Source organism: Hoplias malabaricus, chromosome Y (assembly GCF_029633855.1).
Source record: "Hoplias malabaricus isolate fHopMal1 chromosome Y, fHopMal1.hap1, whole genome shotgun sequence".
Lineage (NCBI taxonomy): Eukaryota > Metazoa > Chordata > Actinopteri > Characiformes > Erythrinidae > Hoplias > Hoplias malabaricus.
The window spans coordinates 17,842,544-17,855,040 of record NC_089820.1 but is presented as its reverse complement, the minus strand read 5'-3'; the positions used below and the strand labels follow the sequence as shown (position 1 = coordinate 17,855,040).

Below are 12,497 nucleotides of genomic sequence, written 5' to 3'. Positions count from 1 at the left end.
GTACAGGTTTTTGTTCAATGAGGGCTGTAAAGGCACATTGGTTTGAATATTCACAGCATGCGCAAATTGATTTTTAGCTTGTGAGTGGTGTAGTTGTGTTCATTTGCTTTACTCTTGGTGAAGGTGGGTTTCTTTGGTGGAATATTAGGAAGGTTTTGCCTGCGGGAGTTTTGAGGTGCGTTAGCTGATGTTAAGCTAGCCTGAAGCTTAAACACCTGCTCCCTCTGCATGGCATCTAAATTAGCTATCTCCCTTTCTGGGGAAGCTGTGGGAAGCCTTAGAGAGAATCAGGCTAAACAAATGATGTGTGTCATTGCCATTTTTCATACACACGACCGTGAACACTACGGCACTGGTCTGCCTTTATTATTCAAATAGTTACCGCTGTGAGCCGTGACACAAAAAAAAAAGGTTGAGAAAAGCAAAGTTGAGAGAGGGAGGAAAAGACGGAAGTGGAAACAAATTGTGATTGACTCACAGCAGGTGTCCTTCAGGTTCACACTGAGGCTGGAGGTGACAAAAAGACTTAGATATTCTTCCTGACAGAGTTCCACGTCTACTTACTGTTTTACCAAAGAAGTGGTGCCCTGTGCGTTGTATTCTACAAAAGCAAAGATGGTGTGAGAAGAGAGGCTTTGATACTGTTTAACGTTTCACTGTGTTGTATATTTCATGAGCTTGAAGAAGATGTGAATAATGACTACGTTTGTTTATCACCTACATGCACCATTCTGCTCGATTTGTACCTTTCCTGGTGTATTCTGCCTTAACAGTTATTCCTTTCCTAGCACTCATGTACACTATATGTCTAAAAGTTTACAGACTCCTGATGAGGGAACATAGCTGATATAAGGTGCATCCATTTGTTGTATAATTGCCATTAAAAATGAACAATAAGCCTGTGACGCTCTGGAGAAGCTGCCTAAAGTCATCATGCTCAGTGACTTTATACAGAAACACACAGGCTATGCTTAACATAAATAAAAACCTATATTTGACATCAAACCTTTTAACGTGTAAATGAGTGTGAAAAGCTGTTTCCATTATTTCAAAGAAAGTAACAGTAGTTTTACTTGAGTGTGGGTTTAGGCTGCTTTAACTGCCTCTGGTTAGAAGCCACAGCTCTGCAGTAAAGAGGCTGTCTTTACTGCAGTGGTATATATATATAAAAAAAAAGCTGTGATTATGTCGCTTTTTGCCTCTGTAGAGCCGAATCCAACGGTGTTGAGCCGAGCAAAGGGCGGATTGGTTTTGGACTGTAATCCTGCAGCAGCTGTATCCTCCTGCTGCCATCCCTGCTCACTGGGCCAAAAAACACCCCAAACTCACATGAGAAGATCATTATACATCCCAAACCGCCTGAGCTTCTTTAACCATAAATATCCCCTCCCTCGCCCCTCTGTTGTTTTCTTCCACCGTTCCTGAAAACCCCTTGTTTTAATGAACTGGATTTACTCCAAGTGGAGGGTTAGGCTCTGGAGCAGACACCTTATCTGTCAGAGGAGATCAAAGTAGCTCCTAGGATCAGAACTAAGCGAGCTCGACTGGGGCTCCCAGCATTTAATTAGGCCCTAATTGGCGCACGGCTAAACAGACCCACTGAGCAGGTGTAAACAAGCCGGGATACAATCCACGCACCAGCAGGGAAACCTCCAGGGGGAAAAAAAAGCAAGCTGTGGGTAGTAATGCAGGCCGAATACTGGCTGGTATTAGAAGGGGATGATGAAATTATAGTAATGAATTTGTAAGTAGGGAAACTTGAGGAAAGCATTTTTAAAAGCTGTTGCAAACTTATTTCTTCAGGTGCAGCATGAGACGGAAGGTTAAATGATTTTAGGAGGACGGAGTAGACATAAATCTTACGAAACTAGAAGGCATTCCTATTTCTGTTTTGGCTACTTTTTTATTCTGAATTGCAGTTGCAGTGGCATCATCATTTTAATGACCTCAGAGACACTTTTTTCAGAGACGTACCATTGACTCCTGCACTATTCAGTAGCAGTGAGACTTTCTTTGCTAGATGCGCATGACAGCTCTCTCTGTCTAAGTCTCTGTAGTAGAGTTGTCTGCAGTTTATCCCTCACTATTCTGTTTATTTAAAATTCTAGACATATGGCGCTTAAATCCATTATTGATGGTAGTCAGAATTTCGTTTTATATGTGTGCCTTGTGCTGTTGCTCAAGTCAGAAGCTGGAATGTGTCTCATTCTCCCAGGATACTTTTGAGAGAATTATTGAATTCATGCCAAACCCTTCCTAAACACAGCGACAAAAGAAAGGCTCTGCCTAATCCAAATAAAAGTTTCCTTTGTCCACTTTTGCTGAGCAAAGCGCCGTCTTGGCCAATGCAAAAGGTGATATTTCCATTGGAAACCATAATAAAGAAGTGAAGCTTCAAAGCAGTCCTGGCCTACGTACAGCCAGCAAGGTTGGTCTGCGTTAAGCCTTGTCAGGACAATGGATGATGTTTATTCATGGCTGCTAAATAGCTCCAGGCCCTGTAGTACACTGCTCACTGTAAACAGTGAAGGAGCAGGCTTTTAACCCTCACCTCCACTAGATTATTCCTGAGCAGTGATCAAACTACTGAAACGCCTCAGTGACGGATCCCCACTTGCCTGACCCTCATTGAGGCTGATTTACAGCAAGAGCACAGACCTTTCACTGTGAAACATTGCAGCTCTACTTTATCTTCAACTCTTCCTTTAAATAGGTGCCTCCTATCTATCATATAGCTGTTAAAATATTAATATTTTGTTATTAATATTGAGATTTAAATTGGATTTGGGCACTTCTGAACACACATCATGGAAAACAGAGGACTGTTTTTACAGAGAACTGTATGTTTGAAGCTTTAATATCATGACAATTCTGCACTCATGGTTAGTTGGCTAGTGTTAATTGATTTATTTGAGCACATAAAGGACAAATGTGTAAATACACTGGTGGTTTTTGATAGTAGATATCAGATACATCTCACAACTTCTGCTTCATATCACCACTAGCCTTGGAACGATATTCTATATTATAGGATATTCTGATATGTTATTTATCTTTCATTCATTCGGTGTTACGTTCCACCCTGTAACAGTTTCTTTGACACGCCCATCGTAAAGTGTCCATGTACTGCAGAGAGAAAGTAATGTGTTTTGACTGAAGACTGTGTATGAATGTGTGAAGATCATTGGATCCTGCTCTTTTATTTACTTTTTGTTTGTAAGTAATTCAGCCATGGTGCTTTGGACTTGTATAGTTTATGTATAGGAACAGTTAGAACAGTTGTAGTTGTGAGATATGGCTTTGTATGGTAAATGTAGCTAAGAAACAAGCTAGTTGTAATACTCTTCTGTTTGGTTTCGTTAACCTCTTCTTCTACTCATTTTCTACAAATGTCAGTTTTAAACTTGCTTCAGTGCTGGAGGAGTATGCTTTTATTTTGAAATTCGAATGTATCTCAAGCCACCTAGAAACCTTTCAGCCTTGAAGCAAAATATTAAGCAGCCATTAACCTAAGCTTTACAAAAGAGTTCTTGAAGATTTGGTTTCCGAATTTTCAGACGAATCAGATCATTTGTGTAAAGTTGTGTAATACTCAGAAGTTTGATTCGGGTTAAATTTTAATCACACTAGTGATTAAAATAGTGGCAATCATTTGTGAAAATTAATATTATGACACAAGCGTTGTTGCTACAAATCCTCTCATTGAGTTTACATAATTTTTTCTCTTGATGCATTATTTTGAGGAATAATCAATTTTAAGTACCCTCCAGGGTTTGTTCCCACCTTGCGCTCAATGATTCCGGGTAGGCTTCGGACCCACCGCCACCATAAATTGGATAAGTGGTTACAGACAATGAATAAATGAATGAATCAGTTTTAAAATTTTTAAAATAAATATATTTATATCATTTTTTAAAATAAAATAATTGACTTTATTCAAGAAAGCCTAACAGCCCTAGATTGTATTATACACTACATCAAAGGAAGACAGTAGGTTTATGAATCCCATCCAAGCGTTAAGTGCCATAATAAGCACCAAAAGCTCCCGTTGGCTCCCTGTTTTGATGGATTCATTTGTGCGGCACTCTCGCGAGCCTGTCTCTGCCGAATGGCCACAGTGATGTGCATCAGCGAGGCCTGATGAGCCCGCTCACAGCACACCTCTCTCCGTCATTGAATAATTCATCATAGTAAATATGTCAGATGAAGACCTGAACCGGCCCACTGTCTCGTTTTTCTAAAGAGTAAGCACATTCACTTGACTTGCCCAAAGATATAGTGTTTCCTGACACTTTTTTTTTCCCCTCTGCATATTTTTTTTAACTTTCTGAGCTGGAGAGGATGTGGATTGTGCCTCGGTCCTACTCTGTTTTGTTCTTAAAGACCAAAGTGATGAAAAATAACACTTGGACACATGGGCAGGTTCTCAGGTTGGGGCCTGGGGAGTGGGATGTAAAATTTGACAGATGCATTCCAAAGTATGTAACTATGCTGCTGAAATTTATTACATGAACAGATAATCTTTAACAAGACAACTAACAAAAGCCTTTATGGATGGATTCTAATTAAGTTAATTTTAGCTTTGTGGCCAATTCAGTCATGATCGCTTCTGAACCATCTGGCTTTGAATAGTTAAAACAATATAATGCACTTTGTAAGCGTAGCATTTTAAACTAGTTATTACTAGGAGAAGCCGTCTACTGTTCAGTGTCCAAATTTATTTTCAGAGTATTGTTCCATAGCCAGGCCGGCACAGTGGCGCAGCAGGTAGTGTCAAAGTCACACAGCTCCAGGGGCCTGGAGGTTGTGGGTTCAATTCCCGCTCCGGGTGACTGTCTGTGAGGAGTTGGTGTGTTCTCCCTGTGTCCGCGTGGGTTTCCTCTGGGTGCTCCGGTTTCCTCCCACAGTCCAAAAACACACGTTGGTAGGGGGATTGGCGAATCAAAAGTGTCCGTAGGTGTGAGTGAATGTGTCTGTGTTGCCCTGTGAAGGACTGGCGCCCCTCTCCAGGGTGTATTCCTGCCTTGCGCCCAATGATTCCCACTGCGACCCTGAACTGGATAAGCGGTTTCAGATAATGAATGAATGTTCCATGGCCAGGGCGGCACAGTGGCGCAGAAAGTAGTGTCGCAGTCACACAGCTGGAGGTTGTAGGTTCAAGTCCTGCTCCAGGTGACCGTCTGTGAGGAGTTTTGTGTGTTGTACCACATGTCCACATGGGTTTCCTTTGGGTGCTCTGGTTTCTTCCCATGGCGCCGCCTCCAGGGTGTGTTTTTGCCTTGCGCCCAATGATTCCGGACCCACCGCAACCCTGACCTGGATAAACGGTTACAGACAATGAATGAATGAATGTTCCAAGGCCGTCCCACAGCATCTCTGTACAGTGGTGTGGGTATAAAAAGTAAACGTAGCTTGTGAAAATCGGTCGACTCCCGAACAAACTAATTCTTTGATCATCTTAGCAAATGATTCAGAGAGTCAAACTTCAGAGTCGACTCAGTCTCAGCTTTGTAACACCTTCTTGCAGTGAAGGTCATTTCCACATGTATGTCATATATTTCTATGATTTGAATGCGCTATAAACAGTGGATTACCACCATCTCCTGACCCTGTTTATCAGTGGTTCTTTGTCTTGGGGATAACAGTAGCTCTGTGAACCATAAAGGCTTCTCCTAGTAGACAGGCTGTATACAGACTTTAAGACTGGCAACCACAGAAGCAGGACACATCAGCCAATACCATCAATATGTGTGGAAAATCCTCTTGAGCACAGAAAGAGCTTGGCATGTGAAGGTATCTTTAAACTCAAGAGGGTAAAAACCATTAAAGAATGAGGTAAAATACAGTTTGAGACTGAGATTATGATCAGTGCATGCTCAGTTCCTCTCTCTGTGCTCACCAGTTTCACATTTCTGCTGGCAAGAAAGATATTTACACACGTGAAATGTTAAAACTTGCAGAATTATATTTTCCACCTGGTGTTTTTGCACCCTCTACTTATAACATTGATGTGACGACATAGCATGACCACTTAAAGCTACTTTCCCTGTAACATTAGTGCAATTTTTAGGTATGAGTAGCACAGCTCAAGCCTGAGAAGCATTGTATGCTCTGCATTTAGTAACACTACTATGAAAACAATGGATAAATATCTCTATGGAACAAAGCCTAGTCGCTAGTGATTTTTTTAAAAGAGAATGATGTGCACAGTTGATAGTGTAGGGTTATAGCAGGTGCAAGTAACTGAATAAATAATCATAAATCATGACATATAGGGAATTGCTGCAGTCGAATGTTTTGTTCCTGCAACAGATTGGAGATAGTAGTGAATCTGTATTAAAAGCAAGAGCAAGCTCTAGTAACACGTTGGTTTGTGGAGCCACATAAAGTGACCCAAATGAATAAGGGCTTGCATAGTTTTGCGTAGAGTTTAGGCTTTTAAAGACGTCATTCGCCAGTTGTCACACCAAAGCCCAGCAGATGAAAAGTGGGATTAGAGCCCTGGTTGTAAGTGTGGCCTCTAATTTGTTCTGCCACACACCACAGCCCTGTTGTCTTTTTACACCTAGCCATGACCCTGTGTATGCTTTCAGAGGTGGTCCACTTTGGGGGGGGGCAGGCTGGGTGGTCCTTGGGTTGGCTCAGAGAAGAGCATGTGACCACAGCCACATGGCTGGTGCACATTTGACACATTTGAATGTTGCTGCCTGCTGGAATCACGTCAGCGAAAAATAAAGACTGGTGCAGATTTATCTGGAACTTGGTTGATAGACGATGTTTCTGGGACTTGTGTAAAGTGGATGTTTGTGATAATGCAGTGATATTGTTCCTATGTCTGGTTGAATTAAACATTTCGATATACCTTGCCTTATATTAAAATTTGTGGTGAAATTTTAAGTTTATTAAATATTTTGTTAAATGTATTTATTCATTACATTTATATTACAATTTCCATTATTTTCAGCAGAATTGTCGATCTGTCCAGTTGCATAGAGTTTATTATGTAGAATATGTAGAGTGTAATGTTTCCATATGATGTACTAGTTGAGCAATTGTATTCTTCTAATTTCCCAAGAGTGCAGTTCTGCATCAATATTTTCAGGGGGAAATATCTTCTTCTATAAGTGTGTATGTGTTTTTTTTACAGACAGGCTCAGAGCAGCGGGTGATGCCTGGGCTGGAGGTGGAGAACATTCTGGCAGTGCTGCCCGCTTTCCCCCGGGGAGCAGCCCTCCAGCGAGCCAGACGCGCCGCCCACGCCCTCAGCCGAGCCGCCAATTACTCACTGCTAATGGCCCAGCAGCAGGTGGGTCGAGAGAGACAGAGAGTGGGAGAGAGAGATGAGTGAGAGAAAGAGACTGACTCACCACTGTTGCTTGCTCTCTCTTTCTCTCTACTGTAACCTCAGCAAGTAGGAAGTGGTCATGCTTCTGCATCATATTTCTCTCTCTCTCTCTCTCTCTCTCTCTCTCTCTCTCTCTCTCTCTTCCCTCTATCCGCGCTCTCTCTCAGAACAGGATGTGGATACAGACAGAATCTATGTATCAGTAATAAAATTATAAACAGGCTTCTGTGTACTGGTTTGTATCTTGGTTGATGTTTATATGCACACCATTTCATTCACACTGTGCTGCATCTGTGTTTGCACTGGTTATCTCACTCAATTTATGTGATGTCTTGCTGTATGTAAGTAATATCGTGAATGCATATTTATCAGTAAGATCAGTGAGTCTGTGTCTGTCTACCTGTATCTTCCTTGTCTGGTTTTCTCTCTGTTTTGTCTCCACCCATCCAGTCTATTCCATAGACACCTCTTCTAGTGAGTGATTTCCAGTATGTTAAGGTGCATCTGTTGCTGAAACAAGTGCTCAGTTGTGTACTGTAGCATTGAAAAGCTTTGCCAATAGAATTGGGTGCCCTGGAACAGCTGCACATGAGTCTAATGCCAAATGTCATGAAGAGAAGTATAAAAGATTATAAACTACATTTTATAATAGAGCTCCGTTCAGTACATTTGAGAGGAGGTTGATGTAGACCTAATCATCAAGCATCATGCAATGCAATCTGAATGCAATCAGATCCTCAAAGCCTGTAAGTCCTCTGTTTGTCTGTCTGTCTCTCTCTCACCCCCCCCCCCCCCCCCCCCATAGGCCCCTGCTCATCTCCTTTTCCTGTTCCCACAGACATATCCAGGCTCATGCTTCCTCTTTGCGGTAATCTATCTTGTTCCGTATGCTAACGGTCCGTCAATGCCAATCAATATTTCATACTAAAATAACCCGGCCAGGGTGTTCCTGTCTAACCCTCCCACTCCAGCCTCATGGGTCATCTGCACTGTTATTTGAGGAAAAGAGCCCTGATCAGACGCAAGGAGGTGGCAGAGAGAGGCCAGGACATGAATCATTCATGATACACTGCGCCCTGCCAGGAAAAACACAATGATTTATGCAACACTTGTTGTGACGCCTCGCTACAGTCAGGGCCGGCATGGCCCAGGCACCTCCTGACTCCAGGTTATGGGCCCATAATGCATTTTTAAAGACCCACCATTGCTGGCGCTGGATGAGGGAATACACACTCGAGAGACTGAGTGCTCCTCTCTCCCTCATTACTCACTAAATGTGTTCTTGAAATGTTGTGCTTGCCTTTTATAAAGACAAGATCTGATACGGTATAGTGGCCTCTTAACTTTACCTTAGAAAATTGTTTTTTTTTTCTTTTTTGAACATCTGCACCTCCAGTGAAATCAGCTTTTCTCAGAATGTGAGCTAACCTTTTGGCTTGTTTTGGATCTTTTTTTTTTTTTTATCTCTGCTGTGGTGTAGGTGGAAGCTCTGAAGAGTGAGTTGGATTTCCACAGGAACTTGTACAGCCTCCAAGTGCGGACCATAGAGGATCTGGTGCAGGGAATCCGTCAGGCTTACCACACTTTCCAGGAGAATATCTTTCACAGTTTGTGTGCTCCATTGCAAGGTATTAAAACAAAAAATGAAAACATACAGCAGCACATCAGTTTCATGCTAATACAGTACATCTATAAGATTTCCACTAGACATAATCCAAAGCTTCTGATCCCTGACCTGCAAATTTAAGCAGAATAGCAAGGTTTTTATTTTTTTTTATGTGTAATTGGATATAAGGGTAAGAGCGGTATGATGGAGTGTGTAATATTTAGACTGTACATGATGTTGCTCTACTTTTCTGCTGCCACAGCAGAGTGTCAGCTCATTTTCATCCGTAGCTGGGACAGAATGCAGTGCAGGTCCCGAGCAAATGGTGTGTGTGTGTGTGTGTGTGTGTGTGCTGCAGTATGAGAGCTCTTTGAGAACAACCACTTAGTGAAGCCATTCAGGTGATGGCGGAAGCACTATGCTGATGGTTGGGTGTGTGTGTGTGTGTGTGTGTGTGGCCAGTGTTTGTGACTTCTGAATTGAACCTTGCACCTGAAGACTTGTTTGATTTTCAAGTAAAGCACGAACAGTGCGTTCTCCACTCCATTTCACTGGCAGTCATAACTCCTCATTAAAAGCTGAATGCTGGACTTACTTTGCTGACCTACTTTGCTCTTTGCACTTTAGAGGACTTATGAGGTTGCCACAGGTCTGCTATCTGCTAATGTGTGTTATACTCTGAGATGGCTGTTTATTAGACAAACAAAATACACCTACCTTCTTTCATTTGGCTGTTTTATGAGGAAAAACTACCATATAACACCACAAAAAGAAAAAAATTGGACAATAAATGAAAACAAAATATGTGAAATACATGTAATAAACCAAAAACGATTATATTACAGTATGGGTGACAGTATATGAAAAATCATCCAACACAATAAATTCTCTGAAGTCTCTTATTTGAATCTTGACACATTTAAAGCAATTACATTACTTCACCTCTACAACAATGTAAAGGCTTCACAACGTTAGCTTCAGTTACAGGTGGTATCAAAATTTTTGAATTAATTATACAGCAAAATTTACAAACCTTTAGCTGTTTACAATAAACCAATCATTTATTCATTCATTTCCTGTAACTGCTTATCCAGTTCAGGGTCACGGTGGACACAGAGCCTACCCAGAATCATTGGTTGCTAGGCAGGAACACACCCTGGAGGGGGCGCCAGTCCTTCACAGGGTGGCACACACACACACCTACGGACACTTTTGAGTCGCCAATCCACCTACCAGCGTAGGGGCTGTGGCAGGAAACTGACATGAACACGGGGAGAACACACCAAACTCCTCACAGACAGTCACCCAGAGTGGGACTTGAACCCACCACCCAAGGTCCCTGCAGCTGTGTGAATGCGACATTACCAGCTGTGCCACCGTGCCGCCCAGAAATCCGTCAAATAACTTCAATTTAAATAGCTCAACAAGAATTCTTTCCAAATTCTACACTAAATGTCACTTTTAATGAGCACTGCAGTCTCAGAATATTCAATTCCTTCATGACAAGCATTTTTAATGCTTAGTGGAGCAACTCCTCAGGAATCTGGTGGCAGCTGGTTTCCTCTTTTGTCCATGTCTGGGTAGTGTAGCCAGGGGTATTTTAAATTTGAACTTGCAAACTATGCTTCCAACTGTATCACAGTGCCTTTGGCTTGCACGAATAAGGAAAAGGACACAAACACAGTAATGATTTCTTGTGGGGAAATAAAGCCATATTTCTAATCATCACAGTCAGCAAACCTCTGGCCAGTCCAAGTAATTTAAGTGTTTTTCCTGATGCAAAAAATGAAGCCCTTGATTAGTTTCATCAGTTGTGCTTGAGACGCCTGAAGTGCAGATGTGGGCACCACTGTATACTATGCACTTTGGCTGTCATTTGTGAATTCGTTTCCATGATTCGAGGCAGGATATTTATAACAATTTCATATGATAGCCCTCTGCATTTCAGATTGATTCCCATCACCAGTGCAAACAATTCTGAATTTCTCAAGTTCTAAGTTTTTATTCTTTCAAGAAATTTGGATGAATCTGAGTTACTCCTTTTTACAGATCTCAATAGCATTGTTTTGCTCAGAACACTAATACCAGCTTGTAAACACAGAACTGTCAGTCCACTCTTCCAAATACTATCTGATCAAAGGTGGTCTTTTGATAAACTGTGGAGCAACAATTGGATGACACTCAGTAATAGTAAACCCACAAAGTTCATCTATATGTGGGGTGCCTTAATGGAATAAAATCCTCTGTAATAAATTTGTATCCAGCGGGATTTAAATGCAAACTGTGTCAGTGTATATAGAGAGAACTCTAAACGCAAGTCTCTAGTGTCCATTTTCCTACTTCAGTAGGGTTGGTGTGTAATTTTTATTCTGATCATCTGCTCCTCACATTGAATTGCAAATGCCTGGCTCCTCTGTGTTTTGAGATGAATTAGGCTGTGAGCGAACGTCTGAGCCATCCCGAGACGCTCCGTTGCGCGGATTAAAAAAGACGAGCCTCCAACATCTCCACAGGGCCTTTTTGATGCAGCAGTCTCTCTCTCTCTCTCTTTCTTTCTTTTTGCAGATGTCCTTTCATGTTATGAGGATCTGAGGGCCTCTGCATCTGAGGCTGCTCTCCGCCGCTTCCTGTCAGCTTTTAAGAGTAGCTCGACGCAGATACGTGAGGCAGTGGAGGCCCTCGGCCCTTCAAAGAGTCAAGGTAGATCAATGCCTTTCTCAGACCCTCTCTGTCACTCTCTCTCTCTCTCTCTCTATTACCTCATTGTTAGAGTTGTCTTTGTCCAGTTTTTTGGTCTGGATCCCAATTTGTATCTTTTAGGATGTGTTCAGATTTGTTAAAAACGAACCTTGGTGCGATTGGCTCGTTAGAGTAAACGTGATCGCTCCCTTACAAACTCTTGTGTGCACCAAACAAGTGGACACAGGCCGTCTGAACAAATGAGCCTCGGTCCATTTCTAAACTCTGGTTCAGTTTGTTTCAAGTATGAATGCAACTTGAACCAAAGGCATCAAAACTAACCGAACACAGGATGTGATTTCCCAAGGTGAAAAATTATCGCACCATGAGGGAACAGATTGCGTTTAAAACAACCTACGAAGGACAGACCTCCTAAAGTCTTCTTTCTGTAGCGTTGCTTCCCTTGGAATTCCTGGTGCCACTTCCCCACCTCTTGCTTTGTTTCCACTTGGTAAAACCAGAGTTGCCGCTCTGGTAAAATTACCTCCAGGTAAACACACACAACCCTAATAGGTGCATTAAGCCCAGCTGATGACTTCACTGTCTAAGGTGCATTAAATGGTGCATCATATGTCACTTTTTGCTTACTTTGGTTCAATTTTGAGTGAGAACTTGAACCAAACCAGAACTAAAATGCAACAACGTGTTATTTTATTGTTTGGTTTGGACTAAGAGAACCGAACTACAAGTCTGAACACACCCTTAATGCTGTATATTTGCTCATGTTCTATTTATTCTACCACTCCCTTAGATTACCGCACTGGCTGCATAGTGGCAGCTCCAGGGTCTCAGGTTCCAAATGCAAAT

The 12,497-nt window shown here is 42.0% G+C and overlaps 1 protein-coding gene across 4 annotated transcripts in view; it reads left to right on the top strand.

The window, feature by feature from the left end:
- Positions 1-12,497, top strand: part of LOC136679235 (protein lava lamp-like) — an 81,453-nt gene that overhangs the window by 43,641 nt on the left and 25,315 nt on the right. For all 4 annotated transcript variants that reach the window (XM_066657651.1, XM_066657650.1, XM_066657652.1 and 1 more), the window contains 3 exons: positions 7,148-7,306; positions 8,826-8,973; positions 11,517-11,651. In XM_066657651.1, the coding sequence (XP_066513748.1) occupies positions 7,148-7,306; positions 8,826-8,973; positions 11,517-11,651 (442 nt within the window). The remainder of the gene's footprint in view (positions 1-7,147; positions 7,307-8,825; positions 8,974-11,516; positions 11,652-12,497) is intronic.